The 19,895-nt window shown below is 67.7% G+C and overlaps 4 protein-coding genes across 5 annotated transcripts; 2 read left to right on the top strand and 2 right to left on the bottom strand.

Moving 5' to 3' along the window:
• The first annotated feature begins 752 nt into the window (after window positions 1-752).
• On the top strand, window positions 753-2,443 carry LOC115496707 (uncharacterized). The gene is made up of 2 exons (XM_030281747.4): window positions 753-1,825; window positions 2,211-2,443. The coding sequence occupies exons 1-2, from the start codon at window positions 809-811 to the stop codon at window positions 2,271-2,273; spliced, it is 1,080 nt and encodes a 359-aa protein (XP_030137607.4). The 5' UTR covers window positions 753-808; the 3' UTR covers window positions 2,274-2,443.
• A 984-nt stretch (window positions 2,444-3,427) lies between these two features.
• Window positions 3,428-5,914, top strand: LOC115496728 (gonadotropin-releasing hormone II receptor-like). The gene is made up of 4 exons (XM_030281968.4): window positions 3,428-3,660; window positions 4,085-4,635; window positions 4,940-5,144; window positions 5,281-5,914. Exons 1-4 carry the CDS (start codon window positions 3,618-3,620, stop codon window positions 5,715-5,717), a joined length of 1,236 nt encoding a protein of 411 aa, XP_030137828.4. The 5' UTR covers window positions 3,428-3,617; the 3' UTR covers window positions 5,718-5,914.
• A 766-nt stretch (window positions 5,915-6,680) lies between these two features.
• TMED3 (transmembrane p24 trafficking protein 3) lies at window positions 6,681-9,335 on the bottom strand. Its single transcript, XM_072933846.1, has 3 exons — window positions 9,045-9,335; window positions 8,190-8,438; window positions 6,681-7,752 (listed from the first exon to the last, which is right to left on the bottom strand). The coding sequence occupies exons 1-3, from the start codon at window positions 9,195-9,197 to the stop codon at window positions 7,516-7,518; spliced, it is 639 nt and encodes a 212-aa protein (XP_072789947.1). The 5' UTR covers window positions 9,198-9,335; the 3' UTR covers window positions 6,681-7,515.
• A 1,415-nt stretch (window positions 9,336-10,750) lies between these two features.
• Window positions 10,751-13,152, bottom strand: ANKRD34C (ankyrin repeat domain 34C). Of its 2 annotated transcripts, XM_072933845.1 has the most exons (3): window positions 13,068-13,152; window positions 12,432-12,584; window positions 10,751-12,315 (listed from the first exon to the last, which is right to left on the bottom strand). In XM_072933845.1, the coding sequence occupies exon 3, from the start codon at window positions 12,278-12,280 to the stop codon at window positions 10,751-10,753; it is 1,530 nt and encodes a 509-aa protein (XP_072789946.1). In that variant the 5' UTR covers window positions 12,281-12,315; window positions 12,432-12,584; window positions 13,068-13,152. The 2 variants fall into 2 exon arrangements, with proteins under 2 accessions (XP_072789946.1, XP_041574313.2); XM_041718379.2 differs by lacking the exon at window positions 13,068-13,152 and having other exon boundaries at window positions 12,432-12,627.
• Window positions 13,153-19,895: the final 6,743 nt, after the last annotated feature.

Genomic DNA, 19,895 nt, shown 5'->3' with positions numbered 1-19,895 from the left:
GCGCCCCTCACGTTTCGCACACCCCGCTCGGGGGGTCCTGCACCCGCAGTACCAGCGGGCTGTGCACACCCACTTCGGGGGTCCTGTGCCCCTGTGTGCCCCCGGGCCAGGCTGTGCACAGCAGCTCTGGGGGCCCGTGCCGTGCCACGCCCGTGTCCCCTCGCTCCCTGATGGATTTTCCGGGCCTCGGCGGGGCTGTTTCCCGGGAAACCTTCACACCCGCCGGCCCGACACCTGCGGGCCTGGGAACGCGGCGGGAGGGCTCCTCCCAGCCCCGGCCCTCCACACCGGCTGCCCGTGGGGGCTCCCCTGCCCTGCCAGCCCCGCGGGGTCCGGCGGGGCGGTGGGAGACCGGCACCCCCAAACCGGGCGGGGGGTGTCCCACAGAGCCGCAGAGGCAGCTCCTGTCGGGGTCACGCTGCTGGGAGAGACGCAGGGACGCGCCACCGCAGACCCACCGCAGACCCCACTGCAGCCCTATCAGAGCCTCACAACACCCCCGGGGCACCCCCACTGCAGCCCCACTGCAGCTCCCCCAGCAGAGCTACTGAGCCCCCGCTGCAGCTCCCGGGTGGGTCCCGGCCCCGGCCCCGGCCCCGGCCCCGGCCCCGGCCCCGCGCGGGGCGAGGGGCAGCACCGAGCGGCTTCACACCTCTGGGGTGAAATCCGTCACCCCGCGCTCACAGCCCCCCCCAGACCCCCGGCCTTTGAAGTGCTGCAGCCGCCGAGGTGCCTCTTCACACCTCGGGCCCGGCATAAAGCCGAGGCGGCGGCAGCGCCCGGCACAGCGCTCCGCCGCCGCTCCGCCATGGCCCACGGCCGCACGCTGCCCGCCGCCGCCCCGCCGCAGGACCGGGGTGACCTCCGCACCGGGACCCCCGGGGCACCTCCGGACCCGCTGGGCTACAGCAGCAGCTCCCCCGCGGCATCGCCCGACTCCTGCGGCCTCGCCTCGCCCGCCGCGGCGCGGGGGCCCTGCCGCGGGCACGGCGCCCCCCGGCCCCGGGGCAGGAAGGGGGCGCGGGGCGGCGGGGCGGGGGTCCCGCGGCAGAGCGCCAGCGAGCGGGAGAAGCTGCGGATGCGGCGGCTGGCGCAGGCCCTGCTGCGGCTGCGGCACTACCTGCCGCCCGCGCTGGCGCCCGCCGGCCAGACCCTCACCAAGATCGAGACCCTGCGCCTCGCCACCCGCTACATCGCCCACCTCTCCGCCCTGCTGGGGCTCGGCCGGGGGGCGCCGGCCCCCCGACACTGTCCCCTCTGCCCGCGGGGCCTGGGCTGCTGCCAGGACACGCAGCCCCGCGCCGCTTCGCCGCCCCGCACCGCGGGCTGGGGGTCGCCTCCCACGGCGGGGATCCCCCCGCAGCTGCACGGGGCTCCCGGCATGGGGACGGGGGCCTGGGGGTCGCCCCTCTGCAGCCCGGCTGCAGCGGGCACCGCCCCAGAGGTGCTTGGTGGTCCGGAGATGGGCTTAGAGACCTGGGGATCCCCCCCCTACACCCCTGCGGCAGGGACCCTCCCAGATGCGCCTGGGGGTCTGAACATCGGAATGGAGACCTGGGGGTCTCCCTCCTACATCCCTGCAACCGGGACCCCTCCAGAGGTTCTTGGGGTCTCCAACATCCAGACGGAGACCTGGGGGCCAGCCCCCTACATGCCGGCAGTGGGGACCTCCTCAGAGCTGAACACGGCTGTCACCTCCACTGCGTCCCCCTGGCTGACCCCTCCCCACTCTGCAGGGGCTGTGTCCCCCCCAGAGCTCCCTGGTGATGTCCTGGACGTGGGCCTGGTGCTGTCAGAGTTCGTGGGCACAGGAACAGTCACCCAGGTACGTGCTGGGGGGGATTGAGGTGACTCTCGGCATGGGGCTGGCGTGGGGCAGGGATCAGCTCAGGGTAGCCTCAGAGTCCTCTTGGTGTGGGGCGGCGCAGGAGCTGGTTTTGGGGTAACAACGGCCTTGTCTGGGGCAGGCAATGGAGAGGTGAACCCTGCTCTGTGGAGTGGCTGAGGTGGATCCCCCAGCCTGCCCCATCTTTCCTGCTGCTTCCCTCCCTCATGTTTGTGGGGATCCCATTAGTGGGGACAGGGTGGAGTCCGTTGTCCTGCTTGTCCCTGCCCAGGAGCCTTTCCAGCGGGTGGGCTGTCGCTCCCACGCCCCCAGCCCTGCCTGCAGCTCTGGCTGGCTGCTCACCCTCTCCCTGTCCGCTCCCCAGGATCTCTCTGCGGACCTGCTCTCGCTGCTGGAGGCTCTGTTCCCTGCACCGGCCCGGCACTGACCCGGGTGAGGCCCGGAGCACCACGCTGCCCGTCTGGAGCCCTGCAGCCCGGGGACACAGCGGCCCTCGGGACAGCTGCAGGAACAAGCTGCCCCTCGGAGCCTGGAGCCGTGCTGGCCGCGCCGGGTGCCGTGCTGCTCTGAGCTGGATGTGAATAAACCCTTGCGCCCTCTCTGAGTGTCCGTGTGGCTGTCCGGGAGCTGGGCACAGAACGGGGGTTGGCATGCCCGGGGTGTCCTCGCTGGGCTGCTGGGCTGGGGGCTCTGGGGGAGCCAGGCACCAGCTGGGAGAGCAACCCGGGGCAGGATCAAGAGAGACGCTGCCCTTGCCCTCGGCCTGATCCCCGCCCAGGAAAGGCTGAGGATCCCCAGCACCCTGCAGATCCACCTTCCCACCTGGCAGTTCTGGGCCCCTGGGAGCTCCCAGTGCAGAGGGAGACGGGTGGATTTGGAGTCCAGCTCTGTGTGGGTGTGGGCCTGAGCCCACAGGCTGGAGATCCTGCCAGGAGCCGGTGAGGGGGACCCTATGCCCCCAGCCCCCTTGGTGGCTCCCTGAAGTCTGGGGTCCCCATTAACAGGAGGGTGTTGGGACCTGGCAGCCCTGTGCTAATGTGTCAGGGGAGTATCCTCCCAGCTCTGGGGTCTGGGGTGAAGGGCGGGAGGTTAATGAACCCCATGGAGTGTGAAAGGACTCTCTAATGAGGTTAATATCCTCTGCTGGGGCGGAGGAGGGGCGTGACAGAACGGGAGACAAGCCTTTGAGGTGTAAAGCAGCCCCCTGGCCTGAAGCCCCCGCTCTCCAGCCAGGGCTGAAGGGACCTGGGCACGTGCTCCAGCCATGGGGACACTGCCATGGGGCTGACCACAGTCTGGGGGAGCAGCGGGCGGCCGCAGGGGGGCAGGAGGGACCTGTGGGTCTCTGGGCCCCCCAAATGCTGCACCTCAATGCAAGGAGCCCCTGTGTGCTTTGATACGTGGCCCTGGCAGCAGCACTGCCAGACCTGGGGGGCACGGGCAGTGCCCCCTGTGCTGGGGGGCTCCGTCCCACAGATGTGGGACACATCACGGTGTCCATTCCTGTGTGTGAGCACCGCACACTTACGTGTGTGTCCGTGTGCTGTGGGTGGCAGGGGAAGGACCGTGCTGTTCTGAGCTGCTGCCTACGTCAAGGACCATCCAGAGCTGCCAAGGGCGCCCACGGCGCAGCAGCTGCAGCTGCAGCAGCAGGTGCTGCCTCTCTGCAGGACCTGCCCCGGTACCTGCCCTGCTCCCCGCTGCCCCTCGTGCCCCTGAGCAGATGCAGGAGCCCTCAGCACAGAGCCTCGGCGCTGTGTGAGCATCAGCCATGGCCTGGCCGGGGAATGCCGGGCAGGACGCCCTGGACGCAGGTGAGGCGGGGGGAACGGGGGGAACGCTCCTCCAGGTGTCATTGTTGGGCTGGGTGGGGTCACCGTCCCAGGGAGATGGTGAGGGGTACTCCGGGCAGGGAGAGGGGCACAGCAGTAATGGCCTGAGGAGGGTGGTGAGCTGGGGTCAGCCTCCGTTGTCCTCCTCTGCCCCGCTTGGTGCCAGGGGCCCCCGTGGCTCTGGGGGCATGGAGGGGCTTTGGGGGCTGCTGGAGGCTCTGGGGTAGCAGCAGGGTGCAGCGAGCAGGCAGGGATGGAACCCAGGGAGGTGAGCTCAGAACACGGTGTCGGCACTGTGGCCCCGGGCAGGGGGCTCTAGGGGACAGGACCCACAGTGCTGAGTGTGGCCTGCCCCACGCAGAGCCCCTGCCTCAGGGCTGCCACTGCCCCTTCCCTGTTGTGGCAGGTAGGGGCCATCCAGACCCAGGCCCTGCGGTGGGAAACAGCAGCGCGGAGCCCCCCAGCGTGACGCCCCCCGAGTGGGGCTGCGCCTGGAGCCCCCCCGAGGAGAAGGGCGAGGAGCCCCTGCGGCTGCCCACCTTCTCCCCGGCCGCCCAGGTGCGCGTGGCCGTCACCTTCGCCCTCTTCGCCCTCTCGGCCGGCTGCAACCTGGCGGTGCTGCGGGCGGTGGGGGGCCGGGGCAGCGGCCGGCGCCCCCACATCCGCCTGCTGCTGCGGCACCTGGCCGCCGCCGACCTGCTGGTCACCGTGCTGGTGATGCCGCTGGACGCCGTCTGGAACATCACGCTGCAGTGGCGGGCGGGCGACCTGCTCTGCCGCCTGCTCATGTACCTGCGGCTGCTGGCCATGTACGCCTCCGCCTTCGTCACCGTGGTCATCAGCCTGGACCGGCAGGCCGCCATCCTGCGCCCGCTGGCCATCGCCCGCGCCCGCGCCCGCAACCGCGCCATGCTGCACGTGGCCTGGGCGCTGAGCGCGGGGCTGGCCGTGCCGCAGGTACCCGCCCGGGGTGGGCGCAGACCCCCCCGGCCCGGCCACGCTGCCAGGGCCGGTGCCACCGAGCGGCCTGCAGGGTGGGCACGGGGAGCTGGCAACAGAGCGGCCGTGGCGGTGATCCCCCCTCACCCAGCGCTGCCCGCTGCCGGGGTGCCCCCAGGCTGCTGTCAGTGCGCAGCAGAGCCGCTGCAGGGGCAGTGACAGGTCCCCCCTGCCAGGCTGGCTCTGTCCCCATGGCTCTGGGGGTCCCTGGCTCGGGAGGCGCAGACCCCCACCACCCCCATCCCGCCTCTCTTGTCTGCAGCTGTTCCTGTTCCACACCATCACCCTGCGGCCCCCGCACAACTTCACCCAGTGCACCACGCGCGGCAGCTTCCCCCGGGCCTGGCACGAGACCCTCTACAACATGGTGGGCTTCGCCTGCCTCTTCCTGCTGCCCCTGCTCATCATGGTCTGCTGCTACGCCCGCATCCTGCTGGAGATCTCCCGCCGCATGGGCTCGGGCCTCTGTGAGTGCCAGGCGCCACGGGACACAGCCCCACGCCCAGGAGGTGTCTGGAGCTCTGCAGGGACCCCCCGCTTTCCCCCCCAGGGCGTGGGGTCCTGTCCCAGCCCCGCTTCCCCTCACGGGCCGTGCCCCCCCAGTCTCCTCGCAGGACGCGTCGCTGCGGTGCTCCAGGAACAACATCCCCCGGGCCCGGCTGCGGATGCTGCGGATGAGCCTGGTCATCGTCTCCTCCTTCATCCTCTGCTGGACCCCCTACTACCTGCTGGGGCTCTGGCACTGGTTCTGTCCCCGCGCCATGGAGAAGAGGATCTCGCCGGCCCTCACCCACATTCTCTTCATCTTTGGCCTCTTCAACGCATGCCTGGACCCCATCACCTACGGGCTCTTCACCATCCCCCTCCGGGGGGGCTGGGGGTGCCCGTGCAGGCACGGCCCCCTGGCCCAGCCCCCCTCCCCAGCCACCGGCTCCTTCCGCTGCTCGGCCTCCTCCCTGCCGCCCCAGCGGGGAGCCCAGGGCGTGCGGAGGTCCCGAGGGGCTGCCAGGGACCCCTCCTGTCACAGCAGCTCCCTGTGAGCCCGGCACGGCCGCTGGGTGCTCAGGGCAGGGCGGTCCGGCAGCAGCAAGGCCGGGTCAGCACAGGTCCAGGGGATGGAGGCACTGCTGACCTCTCCCTGCACCCCAGAGTGCCTCTGTGGGCTGGGGGCTGGTGGGATGCCCCTGTCCCCTCTCCCTTCTCCGTCCCCTGAACAGCAATAAAGTGTCCTCGGCCACCTCTTGTCCCTGCCGTGTCCCCAGCTGGTGTCCCCAGAGCCAGCACCGCGGGGTCACAGCTGCCCCTGTCCCCACCGTGGGTGGCTCAGGAGTCCCCAGGTGGGGGCCGATTCAAGGCCGTCCCAGCCGGGCCAGGACTGGTGCTTCCCTCCCTGTTCATCCCCCCAGGCTGTGTCCCAGTGGGCGTAGGGCTGATCCCTGCCAGGGCTGATCCCTGCCAGGGCTGGTGGCAGTCCCAGGGTGCTGCTGCTGCCGGCTGTGCTCCAAACAGGAGCTCCTGGCCCCTGCCCAAGGCTGTTGGGAGGCTCACAGGGCCAGTTGTGCCGCCCGCAGCCGCTGCCCCAAGGCCAGCGCTGCCGCAGAGCCAGCACGGCTGCTGGGGCCCGCAGAGGTGGGGAGGGCTGTGGCTGCCTGGCCCCTCACTCCCCCAGCACCACCAGTACTGCCAGAGGAGGGTCAGCCCAGCAGAACTGCCCTGGCATCCCCCAGCCTCAGGGAAGGACCCAGAGCTGGGCTGTGCCCGGGGTCCCCCCGTGCTGCGGAGGGACACTGGGCTCACCGGGCTGCCCAGTCCCCATGGCACAGGGGGACCCCATCACAACCCAGTGCCAGTGTGGCCTCACAGGGCTGGGGCACGGCAGGGCTGCTGCTCCTGCCGGGGGGCTCCGGCTCCTGAACCTGCCCCTGGGCCAGGAGCAAGCGCAGCTGGTGCGGGCAGGGGGACAGGGCAGGAGGGCAGGCAGAAACTGCGCCCAGTAACAGCAGTGCCAGCCATGCTTGCAGGGATTTATTTCAGAGTGGCAAAGGAAAAGTCATGTAGAGTTACTTCAGCACTGAAAAATGATCTCACACCTGCTTGAGGCTGGAGGGCCAGCACACCAGTCGCTCCAGGGGTCTTGTGGGGCTCCAGGGAATGAGGGGCTGCAGTCCCAGGTGTGTGCGGGTCCTCCGTGCTTCTGGGGCAGGGATGGGGCTTCCTTGGCACGTGTCCACAGGGTGGGGGGAATGTGTGAGGGGGCTGAGTCTCAGGCACGGACTCGTGTGAGTATGAAAACACCTGGTACGGGCACACCACCTGCTGCCAGCCTGAGAGGGCTGCGAGGGGAGGAGCTGGGAGAGGCAGAGGACCACGCAGCAAAAAGCCTCCCCTGCTGGATGCTGCTGCTGCTGGGAGCGCCCTGCCCGCCGCAGGACGGCTGGGGTGCACGCAGACCCCCGGCCCACGGGCAGCTCTCCTTGGGCTGAGGGCACTGGGGGTGCCAGATGGGCCAGCGCTGCCCCTGCCCTCGGCGGCTGCACAGGGCGTCAGGGACAGGGGTGCGTGGCCCTGGCAGTCACCTCACAGCCCCGGTTGGCCCCAGTGCTGGTCCCACCCGCGTCCCAGGGCGGCCAGAGAACGGGGACAGCGTGGCCAGGCGAGGGGACAGGGCAGGCCGGGTGATGGCAGGTGGGAGGTGATGCCGGGGGACGCCAGCGCTTGGGTGGCTGTGTCACCCGGCTCAGCAGTGCCACCCCTGCTCCCACCCCCCGCCCGCCCACGGCACGGGTGGGAGGCACAGCACAGCCCCTGCCTGCTGCATCAGGCGCAGACACAGCAGCTCTAGGTGCCAGCTCCGCCGCTGCTGGGTCTCTTCTCAGTGAAGAAGCTCTTGAGCAGCATCACCTGCCCGATGCTGACCACGAAGAGGATCAGGGTTTCCCCCACCGACCAGTACGAGACGCGCCCGTTGAGCTCCTCAGCTCGGCTCCGGTCCTGCGCCTCCCGCAGCCGGTAGTGGGTCTGCGAGTCGATCACCGCCTTCAGCATCTCGTGGATGGTGACACAGGCAGATTCCAGCTGGGGGACAAGGACCAGAGCGCCCTGTCACTTCTGCCATGGCACAGCTGAGGGAGCCCAGGGCCATGCCTCCACTTGAGAGCAGGACTCAAGAGCAGTGTCTGCACCGTGGGTTTCCTGCCAGGATCCATCCAGGGGGTTCCCCTCTGGGACAGAGCTGAGAGGCCCATGAAGGTGCCCAGCCCAGAGCTCGCACCAAGGGACAGAATGGCTGATGCAATTCCCTCATGTGGGATGGGCACGGGCTGCTGCAGAGAGGGGAGCCCAGAGCCAGCACAGCCCCCCCGACCCCGGCAGAGGATGTGGTGTGTGGTGGGGCTGTTGGCTGGCGGTTGGCACTTCTGCATCCAGTGGAGGAGGACGGGGACAAGTCCCCAACTGCCATCCCGCAAGGTTGTGACAGGACCCTTCCTCCCTCCCTTCCTCCCGGGACCCACCTGTGTCAGGGCAGTGACTCGGTTGTTCATGTCGGGCAGGATGGGCGGCTCGTCGCCCACCTGGAAGTCGAAGTAGACAATTTTGTGGGAGAAGGTGGAGAACTCGTTGCTGAAGCAGAAGGTGTAGACACCCTTGAGCTCGGTGTGGTGCGAGAAGCTGTCGTACTGCTTCTTGGTCTCCTGGTAGATGGTCTTGCCATTGGGGTCCTCCACGTAGCAGTCCACATCGTAGTGCCCTCCGCTGATCACCTGTGGAGGGAGACACATCTCCAATGGTGGCACACGCCAAGAAACGTGGCAAGGGCCCCCTGCCCAGCCCCACAGCTGCATGAGAGGCCAGCGGGCATCATGCCCATGGGATGGGGCCCAGGCCAGGGGAGTCCTGGGGAAGTTGTGCACCACAGTGCCAGCAACTCAGGTGGGGTGCCCATGGCTCAAGTGGGGTGTCTGGAGACAGGGACAGCCCTCATGACCCAGGTCAGGGCTGCCCAGGGCTGATGTGGCCACATTCCAGGCCTGGCTCTCAGGCCCTGCTGGGCACGGGCTGGGGTTGGGAACAGCTCCTAGTGCAGCATGGAGGGAGCTGGGGTGGAACTGCGGCTCTGCCCTGGGTTCTGCAGAGCGCAGAATGGGAGTGTGGGGAGAGGCACGGGCAGGTGGCATGGGCAGAGGCAACAGCACACACGTGGGCAGGGGTGCGGGCAAGGGAGCACGGGTATCGCGGCACAGGCACGACATGGGCAGGGGCACAGGGACGGGGCACAACCGGGGCACGGGCAGAGGGGGCCCCGGCAGGGCTTTGGGCAGGGGGTGCAGGCACGGAGCATCTGCAGGAAGGCACTGGCAGGGTAGTACCTGATAGTCCAGGGTGAACTTGACGCCGCTCTCCAGCTCCTGGTGGAAGCAGCGCTGGGCGCTGTCGGGCAGCTCCAGCGTCAGCTCCGTGCCGCCGGCTCCCAGTGCGCCCAGCAGCGCGGCCAGGCACAGCGTCCGCAGCGCGCCCGGCATCGCGACCCGCACCGAGCCCGGCACCAGGACCCGCACCGAGCCCGGCACCGAGACCCGCACCGAGCCCGGCCCCGAGACCCGCACCGAGCCCGGCCCCGAGACCCGCACCGAGCCCGGCACCGGGACCCGCACCGAGCCCGGCCCCGAGCCCCGCACCGAGCCCGGCCCCGATCCCCGCACCGAGCCCGGCACCGGGACCCGCACCGAGCCCGGCCCCGAGACCCGCACCGAGCCCGGCCCCGAGACCCACACCGAGCCCGGCCCCGCGACCCGCACCGAGCCCCGCACCGAGCCCGGCCCCGATCCCCGCACCGCCACCGGCCCCGCCACCGGCCCCGCGCCGCCCCCCTGACGTGGCGCTTCCGCTGCGAGCGGGGCGGGGCGGGGCGGGGCGGGGCGGTGCCTCCGGCCCCGGGGCGGGCACCCGCGGGGATCCCGGCAGCGTCCCGCCGACCCCGGCACCCCGGGAGCCCCCGGCGTCTCCGGGCCGAGCGCTCCGGGAGCCCCGGCCGCCCCCTCGGCTCTCCCGGGACGCCCTGGCCGGGCGGCGGGTGTCCGCCCCACGCGAGATCAGCCTCCGTCCAGAGCTGAGCGCTTTATTAATGCAGTGCAAAACCAGCGCAGAAGTCTCCGCAGGAGCACGTTGTCACCCACCCCTGTCCCGCTCCCCTGCGCACACGCGGTCTCGTGAACAAACGCATTCGTGGATCCGCCGGCAGCCGCGGCACACGGCCGGCCCGCGGCCCAGCGTGCGTGGGCTGAGCCGTGGGGCTGCGGCCCCGCGGGGTCTTGGCCCTGCCGCGGTGCCTGCGACTTTCCCGGTGGGGTGAAGCCCCGGGGGCAGCCCGTGTCACCCTCGGTGACTTGGCACGCCGGGTTCCCCGCCGCCGGCAGAGGCTCCCGTGCCGCCGGGCTGGGACCATCCTGCCCGGGGATTCAGCGCTTCCTGAATTCAGAGCTCCTCGGGGCGGCGGGGAATGAGCCCCGTGAAGTTCAGACCCTTCGGAGCCGAGACAAGCCCGTCCCGGCCCGCAGCCGACGGGGCTGCAGCGGGGCCGGGTGAGCTCAGCCGCCGGGGCTCCGGCGCGCTCGGGAATCTCGGAGGTGGAGCGTTGTCTCCCTCTCCCGCTCCGGGAGAGCACCGCCACGGTCCGCGGCTGGAACGGTGTTCCGCTCCTCGAGCCCCCGCCGCACTGAGCCCCTTCCCCGCCTGGAAGGCACTTCACGAACGCCCCGGGCCCGGGGGTCACCGCCGGGGGCTCCGGGATGGGATTCGGTGAGAGAACGAGCAGGATGTGAGAGAAGCGGATTGCAGCTAGTGATGAATAAGTGAACCGCGGGTGGGATCCCTGGCACGGAGCTTGGCGATCTAGGGCGGTGGGGGATCGATCTCCCGATCACCCCGCTCGCGATTCAGCCCCTGGGCTCAGGGCTGAGTCCCCCTGGCCACCCGTGTGTCCCCGGAGCCAGTGCCCACTCTGTGTGGGAACCGTCCCGCCTCTGCGGGGACAGCACGGCTTTGGCCACCCCCCTGTGAACAAATGGTGGCACGGCTACTGCGCCACGACCTCCTCAAACTCGGAGAGGTGCCGCATCTGCTCTGCCTGCATGGAATGTCTGCGGAGGAGCTTCCTGTGGGCTCGCAGATCGCCCCGCCTGGGCGAGCTGGGCGTGAGGGGCACCAGCGGCTTCAGCCCAGCGGCCAGCGGGGAGGGGGCTTTGCCGGAGCCAATGTCGGGAATCGGGGGGTTGGGGTTCACGTTCAAGGGGGGCAGGTATCCTGGCCTTGTGTGGGAGATGTGGTCCAGCAGCAGGGTCCCGGACCCTCGCCGCTCCAGCAGGCCGGGGGGCCGGCGCCGGCCGCTGCTGGGCGATGTGCTGGCGCTGCCGGAGGGAGAGTCCCGGCAGCCGTCCTGCAGGGCCAGCTGCGACCCGCTCAGCCGCCGCCTCTCGGGCGGCCCCTTCCCCGCCTCGGCCACCTGCGGGTCCCCGTTCTGTTCGGTGCCCGGCCTCCGCCAGAGCGGAGTGTCCCTCCCTGCAGCCGAGCTGGCGGCCGTGCCGCTGCTCTCCAGCTCCTCGGGGACCGTGCTGCTCCGGGACAGGCACGGGTGGGTGCCTGCGCTCTTCTCGTGCGTGGCTTTCCGTGCCAGCGGCCCCGGTGCCTGCTCATCCACCGGGGGGAAGAGAGAGGGGTCCCTTCCCTTGCTGCTGCTGCTCCGGGTGAGGGAGGCCTTTTTGGAGAGCGAGAGGTCGCCGATGCCCGTGATGACCTCGCTGTCGGCGCAGACCCGCGTGTCGTCGCGGTGACCGGAGGCCGCCAGCACCGAGGGTGCCACCAGGCCCCACGGCTCTGACCGCAGTCGCTTCAGGCGGGGCAGATGGGCTCTCCGGGCAGTGCCAGCTCTCTGGCCTGGGGAGGGTGGCTCAGTGTCCCCAGCGTGAGAAGGGTGTGGGGTGAGATTGCTGCTCTCCTTCTCGGCAGGGGAAGGTGCTGAGACGGGAGTTTTCAGGTGGGCACTGGAGGGGGCTGTGCTCTCCTCGAGGGGAGCCTTCTCCTTGAACTCCAGCGCAGGGGCAGCGTTCAGGTACTGCTTGGCCGTCTTGGTGCCAGAGGCCGATGTGTCCATGGTGATGATGATCACCTCCTTCCCCTTGGCTCGGCAGGCATTCAGGAGGTGCTGCAGCACAGCCTTGTCCTCGGCATTGATGGCGTGGACCAGCGCCGAGGCTCCCGAGTGGTCCTCCAGGCTGGGGTCTGCGCCACTCTCCAGCAGCAGGGACACCACGTCCCCCCCAGCCCCTCGGATGCAGGCGTGCATGAGGGCGGTTTTCCCAGACTTGTCCTGGATGTTTGGATCGGCTCTGTTGTCCAGCAGGTACTTCACCATCTTGGCCTTGTGGATGCTCTGCTGGTCGACGTGCGTGGTGATGCAGGCCACCATCAGCGCGGTCTCCCCCTTGTCGTTGCTCTCGTTGATGTAAGCCCCCCCTTCCAGCAGCAGCCGGGTCAGCCGCAGCCGGCCCAGCCACACGGCCTTCAGGAGGGAGTTGCCCCCCAGCTCCAGCTCCGTCACCTCGTCCATGGCTGCTGCTTCCCGCTGGGCAGCGGCAGTGGTGGCTGTGGGGGGAACCGTGGAGAAGAGGTGAGTCCCACTGCTCTGTCCCTGCCTTCCTGGGGTGCCCCGCTCCGGGCACTGCCCCCATCCCAGTGCCCCTGAGGCCGTGTCCACCCACCTTGCGATGCCTTGGTTTCCCCAGGAGATCAGAGAGCTTCTGAGGGTCTCCGCCGGGCTGCTGGGTCTGGGGGCCACAGCACGAAGCCCACTGGAGACTGTGGGAACTTCCCTGATGGCTTCCTGGGCTGGAGCCGGGATCTCCGCTTCCTCACTGCCGGAGGGAAGCAGCAGCAGCCCCAGTCACGCTGTCTATTGTGATTCCCCTGCCCCCCGCTTCTACCGCCCCACCGACCCCGCTGCCACCCTCCTGCTGCCCCCCGCTCGCTGCCTCGCTCCCCAGAGTGTTCCTGGAGCCCCGAGCAGCCCCCAGAGTGCCGCTGGAGAGGGCAGGAGCCTCCCGGCCCTTCCCCGCCCCTCCGTGCCGTCCACGGGGATGCTGCGGCCCCGGAGCTGCGGTCGGTGCCCGCCTCGCTCCCAGCCCCTCCCAAAGGCGCCCACGGGGCCGCTCCCTGCCCGTGAGCTGCCCACGGCCCCTTCCCGTGGGGACGCCTCGGACCCGGGCAGACCCGGGCGGCGGTTCTGCCCCGCTCCCGCCGGGACCGCTGTCCCCCGCTCCCCTCCAACCGCGGCCATCCCGCCGCCGCCGCCGCCGCCCCCGGCTGCGGATGGAGGGGTGCGCTACCCCACCCGGTACCTGCTGCCCGGTGCCCGTGCCGGTGCCCGGTGCCGCTCTCCGGTGTTGGTGCCGCTGCCCCGTGCCGGGGCCGCTGCCGCTGCCGAGTGCCGGTGTCTGTGCCGGGTGCCGGTGTCTCTGCCGGTGCCGGTGTCTGTGCCGAGTGCCGGTGCCGGTGTCACTGCCGAGTGCCGGTGCCAGTCGCTGGTGCCGGTGCCCGGCGCTGCGCGAGGGGGAGGGCGCGGGGGGGCGGCGCGTCCGCCCGCAGGTGGGTGCGGGGAGCGGCGGGCGGGGGTGTCCGTGTGCGGGGGGTGCGGGGCTGTGTCCATGTGCGGGGGGTGCGGGGCTGTAGGGGCTGTGTCCGTGCGCGAGGGTCTGTAGAGTCTGTAGGGTCTGTAGGGTCTGTGTCCGTGTGCGAGGGGCTGCGGGGGCTGTAGGGTCTGTAGGGTCTGTAGGGTCTGTAGGGTCTGTAGGGTCTGTGTCTGTGTGTGGGGGGCTGTAGGGTCTGTAGGTTCTGTTGGGTCTGTAGAGTCTGTAGGGTCTGTAGGGTCTGTGTCCGTGTGCGAGGGGCTGCGGGGACTGCGGGGTCTGTAGGGTCTGTAGGGTCTGTAGGGTCTGTAGGGTCTGTGTCTGTGCGCGGGGGCTGTAGGGGCTGTAGGATCTGTAGGATCTGTAGGGTCTGTAGGATCTGTAGTGTCTGTGTCCCTGTGCCGGGGGCTGCTGGGTCTCTGTCTGTCTGTGCCCACCCCTGCGGGTGTCCGTGCGTGTCCCTGCTCCCGGGGCTCCCCAGAGGCTGAGCTGGGCTGAGCCCGCAGCCGTCCCCTCTGGAGCAGGGGGATTTACAGCCCCCCAGCCCCTCTGCCCTGGTGACTCTGTGGCTGGAGCCGCACCGGGGAGAGCCTGAGGGCACGGCTGGGGCACAGCAGCGCTCCGGGCTCTGTGTGTCTGCTCCCGGGCACCGCTCCCTCGGTGCCAGGGGCCCAGCACCCGGACCAGCAGCCGGGTGCTGCCTCTCTGGCCCTCCTTGTCCCCAGGTCTCACAGCCGGACACGAGCCTGCTTCCCTGCAGCTTCCTCCGCCTTCCTTTCTGAACAGTCTCTTTCTGAGCAGCCCCAGCAGAAAGGGAATGCGGAGGAAGGGGGAGATGGTCACAGATGCCCCGACCACCACCCTGACCCCCATGGCTCTGCACTTCTGCAGACCATCACAGCTGTGAGGGTGTTTGTCATCACACCCCCTATCACATTGACATTTGGGGAAATTTCTCTTGGGATTAATAAAAATAATCTAATATTGCAGCGCTCTTCATTCAGAGGTGCTGACAATGAGAATCAGAGCCAGCAGAGAAATTAAGTCAGTCTTGCTATGTTAGGGAGCATTTGACAAACCTTATGGCAGCTTCCTCCTGACTTGGTAACACAGACGCTCTGCAGTACCTGCCTAAACTGCCCATGAACCCCCCAAAAATGTGTTTATCTGTCCATTTTCTGATGCAAGAGCACAAGTTTACTTGTCAAAAATAAACGCATTAACTCCTAAAAGCAACATGATATAAACACCTTCACAAAATAAACATCTTAAAAACAAACTCCTGAAACCCACAAATGTAGAAGAGACAGGCTGTGGGCGGCAGGAGGACCCCCGGCTGCCCAGGGGAGCCACCACATCCCCCCAGCCGAGGGGGGTCTGCTCTGCCCCCAGGGCACCCCAGCACGGCTCGGGGGTGGCGGCAAGAGGGAGGAGGTGCTTGTGGGGAAAGAAGGCAGGTCCTGGCTCCCTGATGATTGCAATTAGGAGGATGCTGGGAGTAAGGGTGGGGGACCCCCCTCCCCTGCAGGAGCCCCTTCGTGCTCTGGCCCTCTTGCTGCTCCTGTGAGTTCTCACCCCTTTGCTGGACCCCAGGCTGGCTGGTCCTGGCTAGAAAGCAGGAATGACCTATCCTTGAAGGCATTAAAACTCAGTAATTCCCTTTCCTGCTCCACCAGGGTATCCTCTCCAGCTTCCAGGTGTCTATGGGGTGGCAGATGCCCCAGCAGGGAGGGGAGTGTGGCGATGCCAGCTCCGTTATGCCAGTCCTGGGGCTGGAACCGCTGCGGAGGGCAGCAGGAATGGCCCCTGCCTGCTGCCAGAGGGCCTCAAATCTGCCCCAGCCGTGCCCTGGCTTTGCAGAGCCAATGTATCCACCTATCTTCATCCTCCTTGTCTTCCTCAGCAGTGTCCCTGCCATCCCTGAGGATGCCATGGCAACGGGGCCGCAGGGATGGCTGCCGGAGAGGCTGCAGCTCCGTGCCGGGCTCTGAGCCATGGGCTGGATCTCAGCAGTGCCTGTGCAGCCTTGGGGCAGCAGGATGGGCTCCAGACGTGATCGGGTTGGGACAAAACTGGCATGAGGGAGCTCTGAGGTGGCTGGGTGCCACCACAGGGTGCCCTGCATGCCCTGCCCACACGGAGCAGCCCTGGCAGGGTGTGGAGTGCTGGGCAGTGCCTGGAAGTGCTGCTGGTGGTGCCAGTCCCTGTGGAATGGGTGGTACTGGTGCCCAGGATCCTCACCTGGGCAGGGGCGTCTGTCCTGGCAGGACAGAGAGGGGCAGAGGTGACAGAGCTGAGAGGGGCAGAGGTGACAGAGCCAAGAGGGGCAGAGGTGACAGAACCGAGAGGGGCAGAGGTGACAGAGCCGAGAGGGGCAGAGGTGACAGAGCTGAGAGGGGCAGAGGTGACAGAGCTGAGAGGGGCAGAGGTGACAGAACTGTGTCCCAGCAGAGCTGCTGGATGCTCTGTGGGGCCATCCCAGCAGCACCCCCCTGGATGAGCAGCCAGAGGGCTGTCAGCCCTTTACTGGGGCCTGCTGAGGGTATGGTCAGGCTCTGGCCCCCCCTGGGGAAGGGGAGCTGTTTCTGGGGTGTAACAGGGCTGCATGGTCTCTGTGGGGTGCAGCTCTGGTTCCCAGAGTGTTTGGGGGGTGGCAGTGCTGCCTCGAGGCACTGAGACTGTGGGAGCAGGGACAGGATGGCGAGGGGCTGTCGGCTCCACGTTCTGCTCAGCCCTGGAGGAGCTGCAGCCCCCGGCTGGGCAGAGCTGGGTCTGACTGCTGGGGAAGGGGCTTGTCTCCAGCTGGAGATGGTCCTGTACCATCTCTCGGCACCTCGGGCACAGCTGGTGCCAGGGCAGCCTCGCCACGGCTGGAGCAGCCCCGTGTGCCCGGAGGCAGCGGTGCTGGCAGGTTCTATTCTGGGTGCTTTGCCGAGGGCTGTGTGAGTTGTTCCTGCCAGCTCATCCCTGCACGGCCGCTCGGAGCTCAGCATTCCAGGGGGGACCCGGCCCCGCTGCTGCGCTCCTGCCGCCTGGGGCACAGCCCAGGTGCCCACCCGTGGCACTGCCCTGGGCAAAGGGGGTCCCAGCCGCTGGGATTCAGCCCCAGCCGTGCCCCTCCTGGGGTTTCATGGACAGCAGGGTCCAGCCAAGCCCTCAGCAGCTTGCTTTGTCCTCGGCTCTGAGCAGAGCTGGAACCTGGCTCGGGTTTGTACCTGCTTTAATTGGGACCCCGATTTCTCCTGCTGGAAAAGTGGGTGTGCCAGGGATCAATCAGCTAGAGCCCTGAGTCAGTGCCAGCCCTGCCACCTCCTGCGGCCGTACAGCACCACGTGCTGCTGCTCCGTGTGCCCTCTGCTCCCTGGCTTTGGCTGGACACTTGAGCTGGCCCTGCTCAGACCCTGCCCAGCGTGGCAGCGCCTCGGCCAGGCTGGGGAAGCAGCAGCGAGGGGTGAGCCGGCGCCTGTGTGAGCCCCCACTGCCGAGGGCACGGGGGCTGGCACGTCTCTGGGGCCACAGGGGGTGTCCCAGGACCTGGAGTGGGTGATGCAGTGGGTGATGCAGTGGGTGATGATGCAGTGGGTGATGCAGTGAGTGATGATGCAGTGGGTGATGCAGCAGGTGATGCAGTGTGTGATGCAGTGGGTGATGCAGTGGGTGATGCAGTGGGTGATGCAGTGGGTGATGCAGTGGGTGATGCAGTGGGTGATGATGCAGCAGGTGATGCAGTGGGTGATGCAGTGGGTGATGCAGTGGGTGATGCAGCAGGTGATGCAGTGGGTGATGCAGTGGGTGATGCAGTGGGTGATGCAGTGGGTGATGATGCAGCAGGTGATGCAGTGGGTGATGCAGTGGGTGATGCAGTGGGTGATGCAGTGGGTGATGCAGTGGGTGATGCAGTGCTTCTGGAAGAGACTGCATCACCCAAAAGCAGCTGCATCATCACGGGGAGAGGCTCTGAGGTCTCTATAGCAACCGTGGGGTAAAAATAGAGCAGCAGCTTTAGGGAGCTGTCAGGGCCTGGCAGGGATTGCTGCTGGGATGGGTGCGTGGGGAGCAGGGGCTCAGCAGGGAGCAGGGGCTCAGCAGGGAGCAGGGCTTGCCGTGCTGCCGAGAGCTGCTGCCCCACCAGCGCTGCTCTGGGCCTTCGACAGCCCAGGGAAGGAGGGAGGAGGATGCTCAGGGTACAGGGCTCAGGATGTGGGGCTCAGGTGTGGGGCTCTGGGGGTGGGGCTCAGGTGTGGGGCTCAGGTGTGGGGCTCAGCAGGGAGCACAGCAGCACAGAGCCCCTGGCTGCTGCTGCACTGGCTCCCTGCGTGCCCCCAGTCCCTGCCGCTCCTGCTGAGGGGACAGTGACAGTGTTGGCACAGTGGGGTCTGTGGGTGCCGGGAGCAGAGGGTTCCCTGCCCTGTACGCTGCGCCCTCACTGCCGATGGGGCCGCCTCGGATCCAGGGCTGGATCTGGGTCGGGCTGGCGGCTCCGCAGCTGCCCTGGCCACCACGGGCCTCACGGGTGGCTGTGCCTGCTGTCCCCTCTCTGAGCTGGGGACTTCGTGCCCATCTGAGGTCTGAACAGAGTTTCAGCCGTTCCTGTGAGCGGTAGGGGCTGGAGATGCCTGGGGCAGGGACCCCTCCGGACTCTGCTCCGCAGCGTGGGGAGCTGGTTTGACTCAGAGTAGCAGATTGTAAAAAGGTCTGGAAATCAGACTGTGGTGGTCTGTGTCACTGAGCAGCCCGAGCTGCTCCCCTCGGGGTCACGGGTGGCATTTGCTCAGTTGCTGGGCCTGGGCAGTGGCAGCTCCTGTCCCTTCTGGCCTCTGGGGATGCTGCGGGGCCCTGAACCATCCTCCCTCGCTGGGAGCAGGGCTGGCAGCTGTCCTTCCTGGTGGCCACAGGGGCAGGGGACAGTGTTTGTCTGTGTCCTACCCTTGGCTTCTTGTGTCCCTGTGTCCCCCGGAGCCCCGGGTGCCCCTGTTCCCCCTCCTTCCCGCTCCCATCCTGCAGTTGCTGTTGCCGTGACAACACATCTCTCCCGACACCATTTCCCTCTGAAACCTGCAGTCCTTGCACGGTGGGCTTTCCCCTGGCTGTGCTCCAGAGGGGCAGCTGAGAGCCCCTTACGTCAAAAGGCTGGAAACGTCCTCCTGCAGGGTGGAAATCTCCCGATCCCGGCGGGAGGGAAGGAATCTCTGGGGGTGGCGGCGGAGGATGAGGCCGCTCGCGCTCTGACGGGTGAATCACTGAATCCCAGAACGGGCTGGGCTGGAAGGACCTTAAATCCCACCCCATCCCACCCCTGCCACGGCAGGGACACCTCCCGCTGTCCCAGGAGCTCCCAGCCCCGTCCAACCTGGCCTGGGATATTCCAGAGATCCAGGGGCAGCCCCGGCTGCTCCGGGCAGGCACAGAAGGGATGGAGTGACAATGCAATTTGTGTGATTATTTACCAGTTAAGGTGAGAGTGTGCCCTGATGGGGCAGGGAGAAAAAAAATGCTTGGACTCTCTGGTCACTGTAGTTTTTGCTTGTGGCAATGGGCAGTAAATTCCTTGTGGCCGGGGGGGTCTCTCTGGGGGTTTTCTGGGTTTTGGATAGGTGATTTCTGCTCTGAGCTCCTGGAATCAGTGCTGCAGCTCTGATGCTGGCAGGGCACAGGCACTGAAGTCCAGTGTGTGCCTTACCATGGGATGGGGATGCAGCTCTCACTCAGCACTGTCCTGTATTTTCTTAATATTATTAACCTAAGTTTTATAAATCCTCATGGCAAGATAATCAATGCAGAAATATTCCATTACCTTATTTTGCTTTTTTAATTTTAGAAACTCATTTTCTCTTGAGAAGCCATTACAAGGCTCTTTGGGTTGTGTTTAACTCCCAATTCTGAGGAATCCCCACAGGGAACAGCAACAGGAGAAAGTCAGTGCCTGGTCCCTGGGAATGGCAGAGGTGTGGGGCTCCAGACTGAGCTGGAGATAAAGCCCAGGATCTGCTGGATCCTGATTCAGCCAGAGCTGAGGGATTCAATGGCTTCAGCCTGGAGAAGAGAAAGCTCTGGGAATGCCTTAGAGCTCCTTCCACTGCTCAGTGGGGCTCCGGGAGAGCTACCGAGGGACTGGGACAGGGGCCTGCAGTGCCAGAACAAGGTGGAATGGCTCCCACTGCCAGAGGGCAGGGATAGAGGGGACACTGGGAGGGGAGTGTTCACTGGGAGGGTGGGAAGCCCTGGCACAGGTGCCCGGAGCAGCTGTGGCTGCCCCTGGATCCCTGGCAGTGCCCAGGGCCGGGCTGGACAGGGATCAGAGCAGCCTGGGATAACGGGAGGTGTCTGTGCCCACGGCAGGGGTGACACTGGATGAGCTTTGAGGTGCTGCCAGCCCGAGCACCCGCAGCCTCTGCCCCTGGGTGACACAGCCGCCGTGCCGTGCCGTGCCTGGCAGTGGGGAGAGGCGCGGAGCGGGGCAGGAGCAGATCCGGGGGTGCGCTGCTCGGAGCGTGTGCCGGGGAGAGCGGGTCCGTGTTCGGTGACCGAGCGGAGCAACAA

The sequence above is a fragment of the Taeniopygia guttata genome, chromosome 10 (assembly GCF_048771995.1).
Source record: "Taeniopygia guttata chromosome 10, bTaeGut7.mat, whole genome shotgun sequence".
Taxonomy (NCBI): domain Eukaryota; kingdom Metazoa; phylum Chordata; class Aves; order Passeriformes; family Estrildidae; genus Taeniopygia; species Taeniopygia guttata.
This window is presented reverse-complemented; position numbering and strand designations above follow the sequence as displayed.